Raw genomic sequence first — 12,631 nt, 5'->3', positions numbered from 1 at the left:
TTTATTAACAACACTGATTTAAATTTTCCGGATATAAAACCAAAATTTGATTTGTTTACGCCAAATATTAAAATAATAGACAAAAGCTCACTTTGTCTCCTTGGGTCCCCCATCTTTGAAGAATCCTATTCAAATTTCATTTCCGAAACAAGTACTAATTTTCAAAATTATGAAAGTCGTCTGCTAGAAATAAGTCCGCATTTCGCTTTGGCTATAATTAAATTCTGTCTTTTCGTTCCAAAATTAATGTATGTACTTCGCTGCAGCCCTTTTTCGAAATTTCTAAATTTATTAACACCACTGGACGACTTAATCAAACTTAATTTGGAATCTATTTTAAATCTGCAGTTCAGCGAAGAGTCCTGGATCCAGGCATCCCTTCCCATTCGCCACGGTGGGTTAGGGATCCGCAAAATTTCAAGTGTCTCTACCCCGGCGTTTTTATCTTCCGTTCACAGCTCAGCAACCCTCGTAGGTAAAATCCTAAGGGCATGCCCTACAAACTACGAGATTGCTGCTTTAACGGAGTCTAAAAACGCCTGGGCCATTGCCTGCCCGGGTAAGGATTTTCCGGAAAGTCTAAATTCACAAAGGGCCTGGGATGACATCCAATGCAAAATTATTTACGACTCTCTTTTGGGCCGCAGCACAGGTTCAGCACGCGCGAGACTTTTAGCTGCAAGTGCCAGGGAATCCGGCGCCTGGCTTCACGCTCTCCCGTCGGTAAATACGGGAACCTTTCTTGAACCTCACACCCTCCGCGTTGCTACCTGCCTGCGTCTTGGCGTTCGGGTCTGTGCTCCACATAGGTGCCCCTGTGGCACTGACGTCGACGCCTTCGGACACCACGGGCTTTCCTGCCAAAGGAGCGCAGGCCGTTTCTCCAGACACGCCGCTGTCAATGATATCCTCCGCCGGTCTCTTGCCAGTGTCAATGTGCCTGCTCTTCTCGAGCCCTCCGGTATTTTAAGAGATGATGGTAAGAGACCGGACGGAATGACACTAATTCCGTGGAAGCTGGGACGGGTACTGGTGTGGGACGCCACATGTGTAGACACCCTAGCCCCGTCTCATCTCCACGGCACATCTTTTAAGGTCGGCGCAGCGGCTGAAGCGGCCGAAAAATTAAAGAAAACGAAATACAAGGGTCTTGGCGCCGAATACAATTTCGTACCTTTTGGCGTTGAGACCCTTGGCCCGTGGGGTCCGAACGCCTTAAATTTATTTAAGGAACTATCCAAAAAACTGTCAGAGGTCAGCGGTGACCGTAGGGCTGGCAGCTTCCTCGCCCAAAGAATAAGCCTAGCTATTCAGCGAGGAAATGCTGCCAGTGTCTACGGCACCATGCCTAAGGAGTTCACCTAGTTTTTAATATTTTTAGTTTAGTTAGGTATTTGTTTTTAGATTAAGGTTTAAATTATGATTAGTATTATTGTTTTTATTTATAATTTTGTACCCATTAATTAGAATTACACATTACACATGGATATTTTTATAAGTCAAAGAAATATAGTTATTGGTATTTTAATAATTGTATTTAAATGTAAATAATTGTGTATAAATTAAATGTAAAACGTATCCACGAATCGAGTGTCAACACAAACCTGATAGGGTTTCATGGCACTCTGGTGTATGAACAAATGTAAGATTTTTAATATAGAATAAATAGGATTTCTTTAACTTATGAAAATATTTACATGTAACGTGTAATTTCAATGATAAATCGAAACTACGAAAGATCTCCAGTGTCTAGTAATAATAAAAACAAGGACTAATACGAGATCCGGGAGTGTTAAGGCAGAACTTGTAGCGTTTACACCCGGTCTCCCACTTGACAGCACATTTTCCTTTTTTCCTTCCCTCGGGAAGTGTTAACATCCAACCCCCCTGCCGGAGATCTCCGGACACATTTACATGTTTTATCGTCATTACCATTCATACGGGAGAGGACAACAATGTCGCGCTGAATTTTATATGGGACGTTTTAAAGACAACAGATTGCAGAGGAATGAATATGGGAATTATGAGTAACACAATAGAATAGAAAAGCGGAAAAGTAGGGATTTCCTCTTCGACGTTTTTCTTAATGTATCGTGAATGGCGACATGTTTCTAAACCGATGGGTCTAGCTGATGATGACCACGCATGCTCGCGGCGGCCAGACTCCGTGACGGCGTGACTATCTGTATTTAAACTATATTTTACGTTACAATAATTATCAATATTGTTAGAATTTGGGTACCTACTACGAAAATCACGTCGTACGCTCGCTTCTATCATACATAGTGCATACTTATTTATTTATTTCGTTCTTTATTGATATATACATATTCTGACGGGTGTACACAGTATTCTTCAGTATTTTAGCTACATTATTTGCAGAAGCTTAGACAATCTAGAGCGTCTTGCGATCACTGGAAGAGCGGAAGGAAAATGCTTCGAAGTCGGAGCCCCCAACGTGGGACGGACCAGATAGTGGTAGTGACTGAAGATGTCGGCACCAGGCAAATAAAAGCAAATGGAGAGAAGCCAAAGATATTTAAATCACGTCTCATTTGTCTATAGAACTCGCTCGCGCTCATACATGCAAAGCAAAGTAGCAACCTCTCACGCAAATTATTACCAAATAATAAAATTTGGCCGTCGTTGTCGTCATTTGTAGATATGAAGTTGTTATTAGCTTCTTGGAGGCTCTCGCGCGGCACGGGCGCGGTTGGGGCATAAATTTTATTGCTATATCCCCCCCCCCCTCCCCCGCCCGCGACCGCGCCGCAAGATTCACTGGGTGGAAATTTTAAGATATACGACTTACGGAGCGTCCGCAGATTCAAGGGAATTGGAAAATTATGAATATGGAAGTGGCTTACTGCTGGGCAAAGGTCTCTCCTCCCCGATTACTCACTTCTTCCGGTGAGTTGTTCATGAAAATCATGAACATGAAAATATTATTATTGTAAAAAATACTAACACTTGTAAAGAGTTGTCAACTCCTCACTGTTACTCCCGCCGTCAAGAGTAAAATAAACTACGTTTTTTTAAGTCTGTGAGTAGTACTAGCCGCCCTCGCTAGGGTTACGGGCGACCGTTAGACATTACATAGTTCTATGAGTTTATTTTATTTCTTTTGTTACTTATTTAGTGTAGTTTATTTATCTATAATTTGATTGTCTGTTGTTACTTTGAATTTACAATATATGAATGAATGATTGATTGATATTTTTTCCTATATCTACTTGTTCGTCGCCAGTTAGAATGTATTAAATGAAACACAAAGGCGTTCATGCAAGACTGTTTAACCGTCGTCTCATATCTCTCAAGAAGGACGGTTATCAAGTCGTCTGTATGTTTTTATTTTATTATTTTTTTTATTTTTTTTAATGTTTGTTCCTCGATATCTCCGTCGTTACTGAACAGATTTTGATAATTTTTTTTTTGATTGAATGTATATGCATACAGATTGGTCCCATTTTTCTCAGAACCCAGTTCTGATGATGGGATCCTGGAGAAATCGAGGGAACTCCTCGAATCTGAAAGGCATACATATGGTGATTTTTGTGTTTTTAAAGGAACAGCATGCATTTAGGTACGGAATAGTGACATTTGGTGCAGTAGAACTGCTGATGATGGCCAGAACGGAACTCTTCAAATCTGAACGGCACGCTTATAGTGACTTTGGTATTTTTATAAGAACAGCATGCACTTTCGTCCAGAACAGTGACATTTGGTACAGTGGAATTGCTGATGATGGTCAGAACCGAACTCCTCAAATCTAAATGGCACGCTTATAGTGACTTTGGTATTTTTATAAGAACAGCATGCACTTTCGTCCAGAACAGTGACATTTGGTGCAGTGGAATTGCTGATGATGGTCAGAACCGAACTCCTCAAATCTGAACGGCACGCTTATAGTGACTTTGGTATTTTTATAAGAGCAGCATGCACTTACGTCCAGAACAGTGCCATTTGGTGCAGTGGAACTGCTGATGATAGTCAGAACCGAACTCCTCAAATCTGAACGGCATACTCATAGTGACTTTGGTATTTTTGTAAGAAAAGCATGCATTTAAGTTCAGAACAGTGACATTTATTTACATAGTTATGTTTGTTAAGCATATTGAGTTTTCAAGTCAAACTTTGTCAAGCTTCGATTTCTTATAATATAATCGGATTCATGAGGAATTGAGGAAACTCCTCAAACCTTAACGTTATGCGTATATTCATTTGTGTTGCCATCTAATAATTAAAGCATTAAAAGCAGTTTAAAAAAATACTTACACATTTCTACATAATCCAACATTCGCAAGTAGCTTTCACCAGAACCCGAAAGGCGACGGTTTTTTTTTCTTAAAAATTATTTATTTTCATAGTGACGGTGGTTACATAAATAATATTTGTATACCTACCTACATACATTACACTTGTATTAGTGTTTTTTACTATTCTTTACTTCAATGTTCTTATTCTTGTTCTCGTCTCTTGTATCTCGTATTATTGTTGTGGCTTTGACATGGGTCAATGGAGCAGCGCATCTTCATATCTTCTTACAGCCATTCTGTGGAGCGGCGGAGCAGCGCCACCGAACGCTCGTTGCAAGTGCATTGGAGCAGTTCCACGTCCGATGGCTTGGCGGAGCACTGGAGCAGTTTGAGTGGAGCAGTTGAGTGGAGCAGCAAATGTATCAGTAGATGGAGCAGTGGAGTGAAGCAATATATTTCTTTCTTTTTTAGTTGTTCTGTAGAATATTGTCACTATATGTCTGTATTCTTATATTTCTAGAATCTGGCTGCCTGATACTGAACGTTCGTTGTAAGTGTATTGGAGCAGTTCTATGTCTGATGGTTTGGTGGAGCACTGAAGCAATTGAGTGGAGCAGCAAATGTATCAGTAGATGGAGCAGTGGAGTGGAGCAGTATATTTCTTTATTTTTTAGTTGTTCTGTGGAATAGTGTCATTATATGTCTGTATTCTTATGTTTCTAGGATCTGGCTGTCTGATTTCCTGAGTGTGTTATAGAAGTATGCTATAACTAAGTAGTGGAATGGTTTGGTTATCTTGCTGTATTTTCTTATCTTATTTTTAATTATGTCTGTGTTTATATTTTCCCCTTGTTCCTTATTGTTGTTGTTCTTCCTTTTCCTCCTCGCTGATAATCTCTCCTGTTTCCAGCGCCTCGAGCCACTCCTTATTTGTCCCCGTTACTGCCCTTACAAGCCACTTTGGGGGTAGTTGTCGTTGGGGGCAGTATTTTTTCGCTGGTACATAAGTTTTGAAGTATCCATATTTTTCGAATATTTGTCTTCCTGATTTTTCCGTCAGCCCTTTGTGTTTATTGGTTTGGTGCCTTATCATGTGTCCACTGCGCGCAGCATATCCGCAAAGGGTGCATTGTTTAATTTTATGTTGATTGCGGTTCTGATTCTCGTTGGATTTTGATGGTGTTGGCGTTGATCGTGGTGGTGGTGGTGGTTGCGGTGGCGAGGGTGGTGGTAGTGTAGATGATGATGATGATGAGGAGGAGGATGAGTTGCTCCGTTTGCGTGTCCGTGTCCGTTTGTTTTTAGTGAGAGGTGGGATACCCGATCCTTTATCATGTGTCGCTGGCAGTGGTGGTGTCGGTGTTGTCGTGCGTGAGGACGATTCCGATGCCGAAGACAGTCGTCTTTTCCTTTCATTTAGTTGTTTTCTTTCTTGGTGTTTAACGAATGATGATGATAGTTGCGCTGTTCCTGCGTCTTCAAAGCCTAAGTCTGATGGATATATGAGATTCTTCGTCATCTCCTCATCGCCCTCATAAAATAAACTACGTTAGCCTTACTTATTATCTACATCTGACACCTGACCTCAAATATAAGTGCGGTAAGTATACCATTTACCTAACGTAGAAACTCTAGGTCAATGGGGTCCCAGCGCACAAAAGTTTTTTTTTACAGAAATCGCGGCAGTTCTGATGACCGAAGAGCTGGCGACTTCCTCCAAACGTGACATTTCGATACAACGAGGAAATGACGCTAGTATATTAATGTAGTTTATTATTTGTACATTTTCCTTAGTTTTAACTATTCTAAAATCTCTATCTATTCTTAAATTCTATCTATTCTATATCTAGTCTATTTTTAAATTTTCCTTAGTATTTCTGTATCTAAATACAACTTCTTTTTTTCAACTTCAACTTTCTATTCTTTACTAAATACAACTTGTTCAGTTTTATACATTTATAAAATTATTTTTATAGCTTTTTCACTCTTACTTCTAACCAGCCGGCGAAGGTATTATGCCTCCAATTTTATCACTTATCTATGTGGATAAAATATCCGTCACGCTTTGACAAATATGTCAGTGTGAGGTGTCTTATCTTATCCACGTGGATAGTGTTAAAAGTCATGATACGCCGGCAGACTAAATATATGACCCCTATCCGTTTCCTTGTTGTCTGCAGACGCTACATATTTTATTAGGTCAACTTCCAACAACGTCTTTGCGTGTAATCAAAGGAAATTTCCAATTAAATTGATTACGATCAGAGCCGACGTCCCTTTTCGGAGGATTGCTCCGCATCGCGCACATACTTATACTCTCTATATATAATAATACCAGCACTTATAACTTATATATATACATACATACTTATATATTATAAACGTTCGCTTGTGTGACTAATTTCAGTTTCAATAATGTATTCATTATGAAATGAGCCGCTTATTATCGAGTGAGATTACTTGGAAATTAGTTTGATAGATTTTTCTAGGAAAGGAGTTACGTGAAAAAAAAAACAATTTCATTTTAATTTAAATATTTTATTTGTTGTTTAGTCCGTTTTCACATTATACGATCCGATATCGGATGTCGGAAGGATTTCAATGGAGAAATCCAAAATGGCGCCTGTAATGTATATGATATCGGTCCTACGTATATCGGATCGGATAATGTGAAAACGCACTTAGATTTACAAACTCAAAAATGTATCCAGAAAATTAGCCTCATCGGCATTTTTACATGACAATGTTATACGCATGAAGTAATGAGGTATCAGTGATGAAAAAGAAATGCTTAATAAAATACAAGGGCATCGGGGAAGGAGAAATGTGCTCTGTTCTTGCACATAATAGGTAAAAGTGGGCGTGAAATATATGAGGAGTTGGACTTTGAAGATAAAGAAAAGGACGATTTTGACTTGTTGTGCCAAAAGTTTGAATCGAGGTGTGACCCAACAAAAAACATTAACTTCGAGAGACATCTGTTTTTCGAGTGTTATCAAGGAAGTGATAAATTCGATAAGTACTTCGCGTCATTGAAAGTGAAAAGTAAATCGTGCAAATTTGGGGATCAACGGGATAGCTTAATATTGACTCAAATGATAAGGGGGATAAAAGACGGCCAGCTGAGAGAAAGGATGCTTAGAAAGTCAGATTTGGAGCTAAAAGAAGCCGCGGCGTGGTGTAGGGCGGCCGAGGTGGCGAGCGAGCAGGCCGGGGCCGTGCGCTGTGCCGAGCCGCCGACGCCGGCGCCGGGCGCCGCGGCCGCCGTGGAGCCGCTCGCCGCGCGCGCGCGCGCCGCCGCCGCCCGCCCCCGCCCGCCCACCGCGCCGCCCGCCCGCGCTACCGGTCGGGCCTCGCGGCGGTGTTGGAATTGTAGCTACGCGCATGACAACAACAGGTGCCCAGCTGTGCAAGTGATATGTTTCAAGTGTAACAGGCGAGGACATTTCGCCAGATGTTGTAGATCTACAGGATTTGTGAACCATACGATGCATGAGTTATGTCAATCGGCGGAGGATGTGAGCGAAGAGGAGGAATTTATGATAAGAGGAATTGAAGTTGGGAGCGTGGACAGTAAGGGCTGGTACGAGTGGATAGTGGTAAACGGAGCGAAAGTGCAGTTTAAATTGGACTGTGGTGCGGACGTCACGGTTATATCTATAGACAATTATGTGGCTGCCGGATTTGATAAACGGTTATTATGTAAGTCGAGCTCAATATTGAAAGAGGTTAGTAAGCATATTTTACCAGTTGTAGGTTGTTTTGAAGCAGATTTGAGTTTTAATGATGTTACAATTAAAGAGACAATATATGTACTAGATATTGAGTGTGGCAATTTGTTATCTCGAGATGCTTGCGTACAATTAAAGTTGATACAGCGTGTTCATAATATTAATGAGAATTGTTTAAGTAAAATGATTACGTTGCATAAACACATTTTTGAGGGGATTGGCCAGTTACCGGGGTTGCATAAATTAACGATTGATGACACTGTGCCACCTGTTGTTAGGGGTTGTCGGAAAATACCAATTAAATTACGGCCTAAACTACAGGAGGAGTTGCAAAGGCTTCAGAATTTAAATATAATCGTACCGGTTACTGAACCCACTGACTGGGTCTCGAATATTGTAATAGTAGAAAAAGCTGATGGAAACATTCGATTATGCCTAGATCCTCAACATTTAAATAAGGCAATAAAGAGAAGCCATTTCCAACTCCCCACTCTTGATGAAATTACGGCTAATATCTCGGGTGCCATGTACTTCTCAGTCTTAGATGCGAGCAAGGGGTTCTATATGTGTGTATTGATGAACCTAGCTCAAAACTGTGCACATTTGCGACCCCTTTTGGGCGTTTTCGCTTCCTTAGGTTACCGTTCGGGATAAATTGCGCGTCAGAGGTATTTCATAGTATAATGTACAAACTATTTTCAAGACAGGGAGTAGAGGTGTTTATTGACGATATATTAGTTCATGGTAAAACGCGAGAGGAGCACGACCAGAGATTGGGGAGGTAATGCGGATAGCGGCCGAGTTTGGGGTAAAGTTTAATAAAAATAAGTGTGTGTTTGCTCAGGAAACTGTCAAGTTTTTGGGTCACATACTAGATAGAAATGGAATTCGGATTGATCCAGACAGGATTAAATGTATAGAGAATATGACCATTCCGGAAGATAAAAAAGGGTTAGAACGGTTTATAGGTATGACTAACTATGTGTCTCGTTTTATTCATAATTATGCAGATAAGGTGGAGCCGTTGAGGGAGCTATTGAAAAAGGACGTAAGTTTCGAGTGGCATGAGGCGCACACTCGAGCATTCGATGATCTGAAGCGGCAGCTGGCGCAGGCGCCCACACTGAGGTACTACTCGCCCAACGAGCCGGTGACGGTGTCGGTGGACGCGAGCTCGCGCGGGCTGGGCGCGGTGCTGCTGCAGGCCGGCCGGCCCGTGGCCTACGCCGCGCGCACGCTCACGCCCACCGAGTCCAGGTGGGCTCAGATAGAGAAGGAGCTCCTCGCCATCCTGTTTGGCTGCAGTAAGTTTCATCAGTTTATTTATGGACACTCGCAAGTGACGGTGGAGACAGATCATAAGCCATTGGAGGCTATTTTCAAAAAACCGCTGAATGAAACACCGATAAGACTACAACGGATGCTACTTAAATTGCAAATATATTCCTTAAATATTTGTTATGTACCAGGGCGACTGATGTACGTAGCCGACACGTTGTCAAGGGCGACCAGGGATTTAGGAGGCAAGTGCGATCAGCGAATACAAGAACAGGTAAGTTTACACATAAATACTCTGGTGACTAATCTACCATTTAGTAGCAATAAAATGCAAGCGATTCGAGAGGCTACGAGGATCGACCAGAGTTTATGCGAAGTAATGGACCTTTACAGAAAGGGATGGCCGCATACTAAAAGCCAGGTAACCGAGAAAGCTAAGTCGTACTGGGAAGTTAGAGATGAGATTCATGTCGTGGAGGACGTAGTGTTTCGGAACGACTTGGTGATCATCCCTAACAGTTTACGGGCCGAAATGATCAATAAGGTACATGAGGGTCACCTCGGCATCGAGAAGTGCAAGAGGCGAGCGCGCGACGTGATGTGGTGGCCGGGCATGGCGGCCGCAGTGGAGCGCGCGGTGCGCGAGTGCGAGGCGTGCGCTCAGCGCCGCGCCGCGCCGCCGCGCGAGCCGCTCGCGCCGCACGCCGTGCCTGACAGGCCTTGGCAGGTGCTCGCTACTGATATTTTTCAGGTAAAGGACAAACACTATTTGCTAGTGGTTGACTATTACTCAAAGTATGTGGAAGTGGCCACTTTAGTAGATTTGAGAAGTGCGACAGTGATAGGTATTTTGAAACCTATGTTTGCGCGTCATGGGATACCGCAAAGATTAGTATCAGATAACGGTTGTCAATTCGTGTCGCAAGAGTTTAGAGACTTTGCTAAAGATTGGGATTTTGAACAGGTCACTAGTTCGCCACATTATCCGCGTTCGAACGGTTTTTCGGAACGAAATGTGCAAACGGTAAAGAATATGATTATAAAATCACAAGAGACTAAAACTGATTTTTACGTGGCACTGTTGAATTTTCGCAACACACCAATATCGGGAGAGAAATACTCACCTGCTCAGTTATTGTTCGGTAGAAGATTAAACACAAAGTTACCAGTAAAAAGTTGCTTATTAAACCCTAAAACTCCCTTAAAAAAGAAATAACAATCAGTCGCAATATTAAAAATGATAAAATGTGTCAATATTACAATAGAGGAACTAGGGCATTAAAGCCACTAAAGGATAATGAGCAGGTGCGTATTCGAGACCCGGCCGAGATAAACGGCAGAGGGCGCTGGGTGCGCGCGCAGGTGGAGCGCGCCGCCGCCGAGCCGCGCTCCTACTGGGTACGCACGCCGGACGGCCGCCGCTACCGCCGCAACAGGCAGCAGATCATACCGGCGGCGCCGCGCCGCCGGCTGGTACTATTGCCAATAGTACCAGCTCAGGGACTAATATACCTAAATACTATGATGACTTGGAGGAGTGTGGCGGAGGTCAACCGCTGGGTCCACAGAGTTCACAAGGACCCCAGGATACAGCTCAACATACCACTTTCCGCTACACTCGTTCAGGCCGGCGAGTACGTACGCCGGAAAGGTTTTAATTGTATAATAGGTACACATAACTAGGTATCTATAAGTATTTTCGGTGAATCTTGTAAAAAAAAACCTATCGTAAGTAATTAATGTAAGCAATTATAGAATAATATTTTACACTCACGTAAACCTATTGACTAGTATATAAGGATGCATATAATAAGTAATTTCTTGCTTATCTTCAGCGCACTTTAGCTAATTATGTTTGTAATGAACTCTAATCCGATGTAATAACGTTAGCAATAGTTTGTCGCCGCATGTTAATGTTGATAAGTAGGTAATGTTTGATATGTCTGCTTTATATGTATGTACTGGGTAGTAGTGACTTGTTGTTATAATGATTGTTAAGTAAATAGGCATCATTCAACTTAGGTTAAGAAAATAGGCATAATAAACTTAAGATTTAAATGTAAAAAAGGTTTCGCACGGTTTTATACATTTATTAAGATAACGCTGTACTTTAAATTTGTGTAAGCAATTTAACAGTGATTTATTTCGGGTGCTTATTTATAAGGGGGAAGATGTTGTATATATATTGAATACCTATCATAATTGTACATGTGGGTAGTCAAGTAAAGTGGGGTAGGCTCGATATAAAAATAAATCAGTCTTGATCTAGCTATCTCCGTGGTTTTACTTAGATCCCTAATTCCGAATACTACACATTGGATGGATAAGTTTATCACGAAATGGTCCCGTCTCAGCATAATGCCGACCCGGAGGTCAGCGCTGATCTTCCGACGAGACCATTTGCGAGACACGAACGCAGCCGCACGGTACGGCCCTACCGTAAGTTGAACGCGTCCTTACTGAACATGAATACAAGACATGTCCGCGTACTATGCTTCCAATTTTATGACTATGTCCATAAAGTATCCGTCACGCTTTGGCAAGTATGTGAGTGTGAGAGTGACAGATGTCTTATCCAGGTTGATAAGATGATATAAGTTTTTTGCAAAAATTTCATTTTTGGCACATAAAAGCATGTGCCAAAAATGCTTTCGCAATCGCTGACTGTGCCTATCTTTCAACAGTCATCTACTGATCCCCGAGACGTTTCTAAAAATCTCTTAACTACTCGATGGGGATACGACGTTTCTCAACAGAGTTCCTATGACCACCTTTCTGCTCCATCATCAGATCAGCTCCATGATATCATAATATTGCATTTTCACGTGATTTACATAATATGTGTGCATATTTTCAGCCCAATTGGAAACCGAGAAGTGGGCCAAATTCAACTTGTGTGTTTACTTTTGACCCAAACTATATAACATAGTACATGGCAAGTAGAATAAAAGCTTGTAAAAAAGTTGGAAACATAATACGCGGGCTGTTTAAGCTTAAACCGATAGACGAATTGGATGATTTGGATGAGTAAATAGTTTAAGTCCACGCGGTATAATTTTAAATCGTCATCATCTACGCCGAGTCAGACGACGCAACGGAGCCACGCTGTTACGTCGTCGCCCAAATCTAATGTTTAATTTGTATTATTTTTTGTATTATTTATCGTTTGTGTCTTGTTTTGTATTTTGTAGTTTCACATGCCTTGGTGTAAACTGTAATGCTGTGTTACTTTTTGATTAAATAAATAAATAATAAATAAATCAGTCGACGCAGATAAGATAAAACGATAAAATAAATAAATGGTTTTACTTCTACAAACCCAATGTTCAGTCAATATTCCGAGCCTCCCAAATCGCTCCAAAGTTA

General features: G+C 41.5%; 1 protein-coding gene across 1 annotated transcript; it reads left to right on the top strand.

Moving 5' to 3' along the window:
* The first annotated feature begins 8,780 nt into the window (after nucleotides 1-8,780).
* Nucleotides 8,781-10,481, top strand: LOC125237343 (uncharacterized protein K02A2.6-like). The gene is made up of 2 exons (XM_048144337.1): nucleotides 8,781-9,291; nucleotides 9,457-10,481. The coding sequence occupies exons 1-2, from the start codon at nucleotides 8,913-8,915 to the stop codon at nucleotides 10,479-10,481; spliced, it is 1,404 nt and encodes a 467-aa protein (XP_048000294.1). The 5' UTR covers nucleotides 8,781-8,912.
* Nucleotides 10,482-12,631: the final 2,150 nt, after the last annotated feature.

The sequence above is a fragment of the Leguminivora glycinivorella genome, chromosome 21 (assembly GCF_023078275.1).
Source record: "Leguminivora glycinivorella isolate SPB_JAAS2020 chromosome 21, LegGlyc_1.1, whole genome shotgun sequence".
NCBI lineage: Eukaryota > Metazoa > Arthropoda > Insecta > Lepidoptera > Tortricidae > Leguminivora > Leguminivora glycinivorella.
This window is presented reverse-complemented; position numbering and strand designations above follow the sequence as displayed.

Coding starts and splice junctions, on each gene's coding strand:
- LOC125237343 (XM_048144337.1), top strand. CDS start 8,913: ATGACCATTCCGGAAGATAAAAAAGGGTTAGAACGGTTTATAGGTATG. Junction 9,292..9,456: donor CGCCATCCTGTTTGGCTGCA/GTAAGTTTCATC, acceptor GTTATGTACCAG/GGCGACTGATGTACGTAGCC.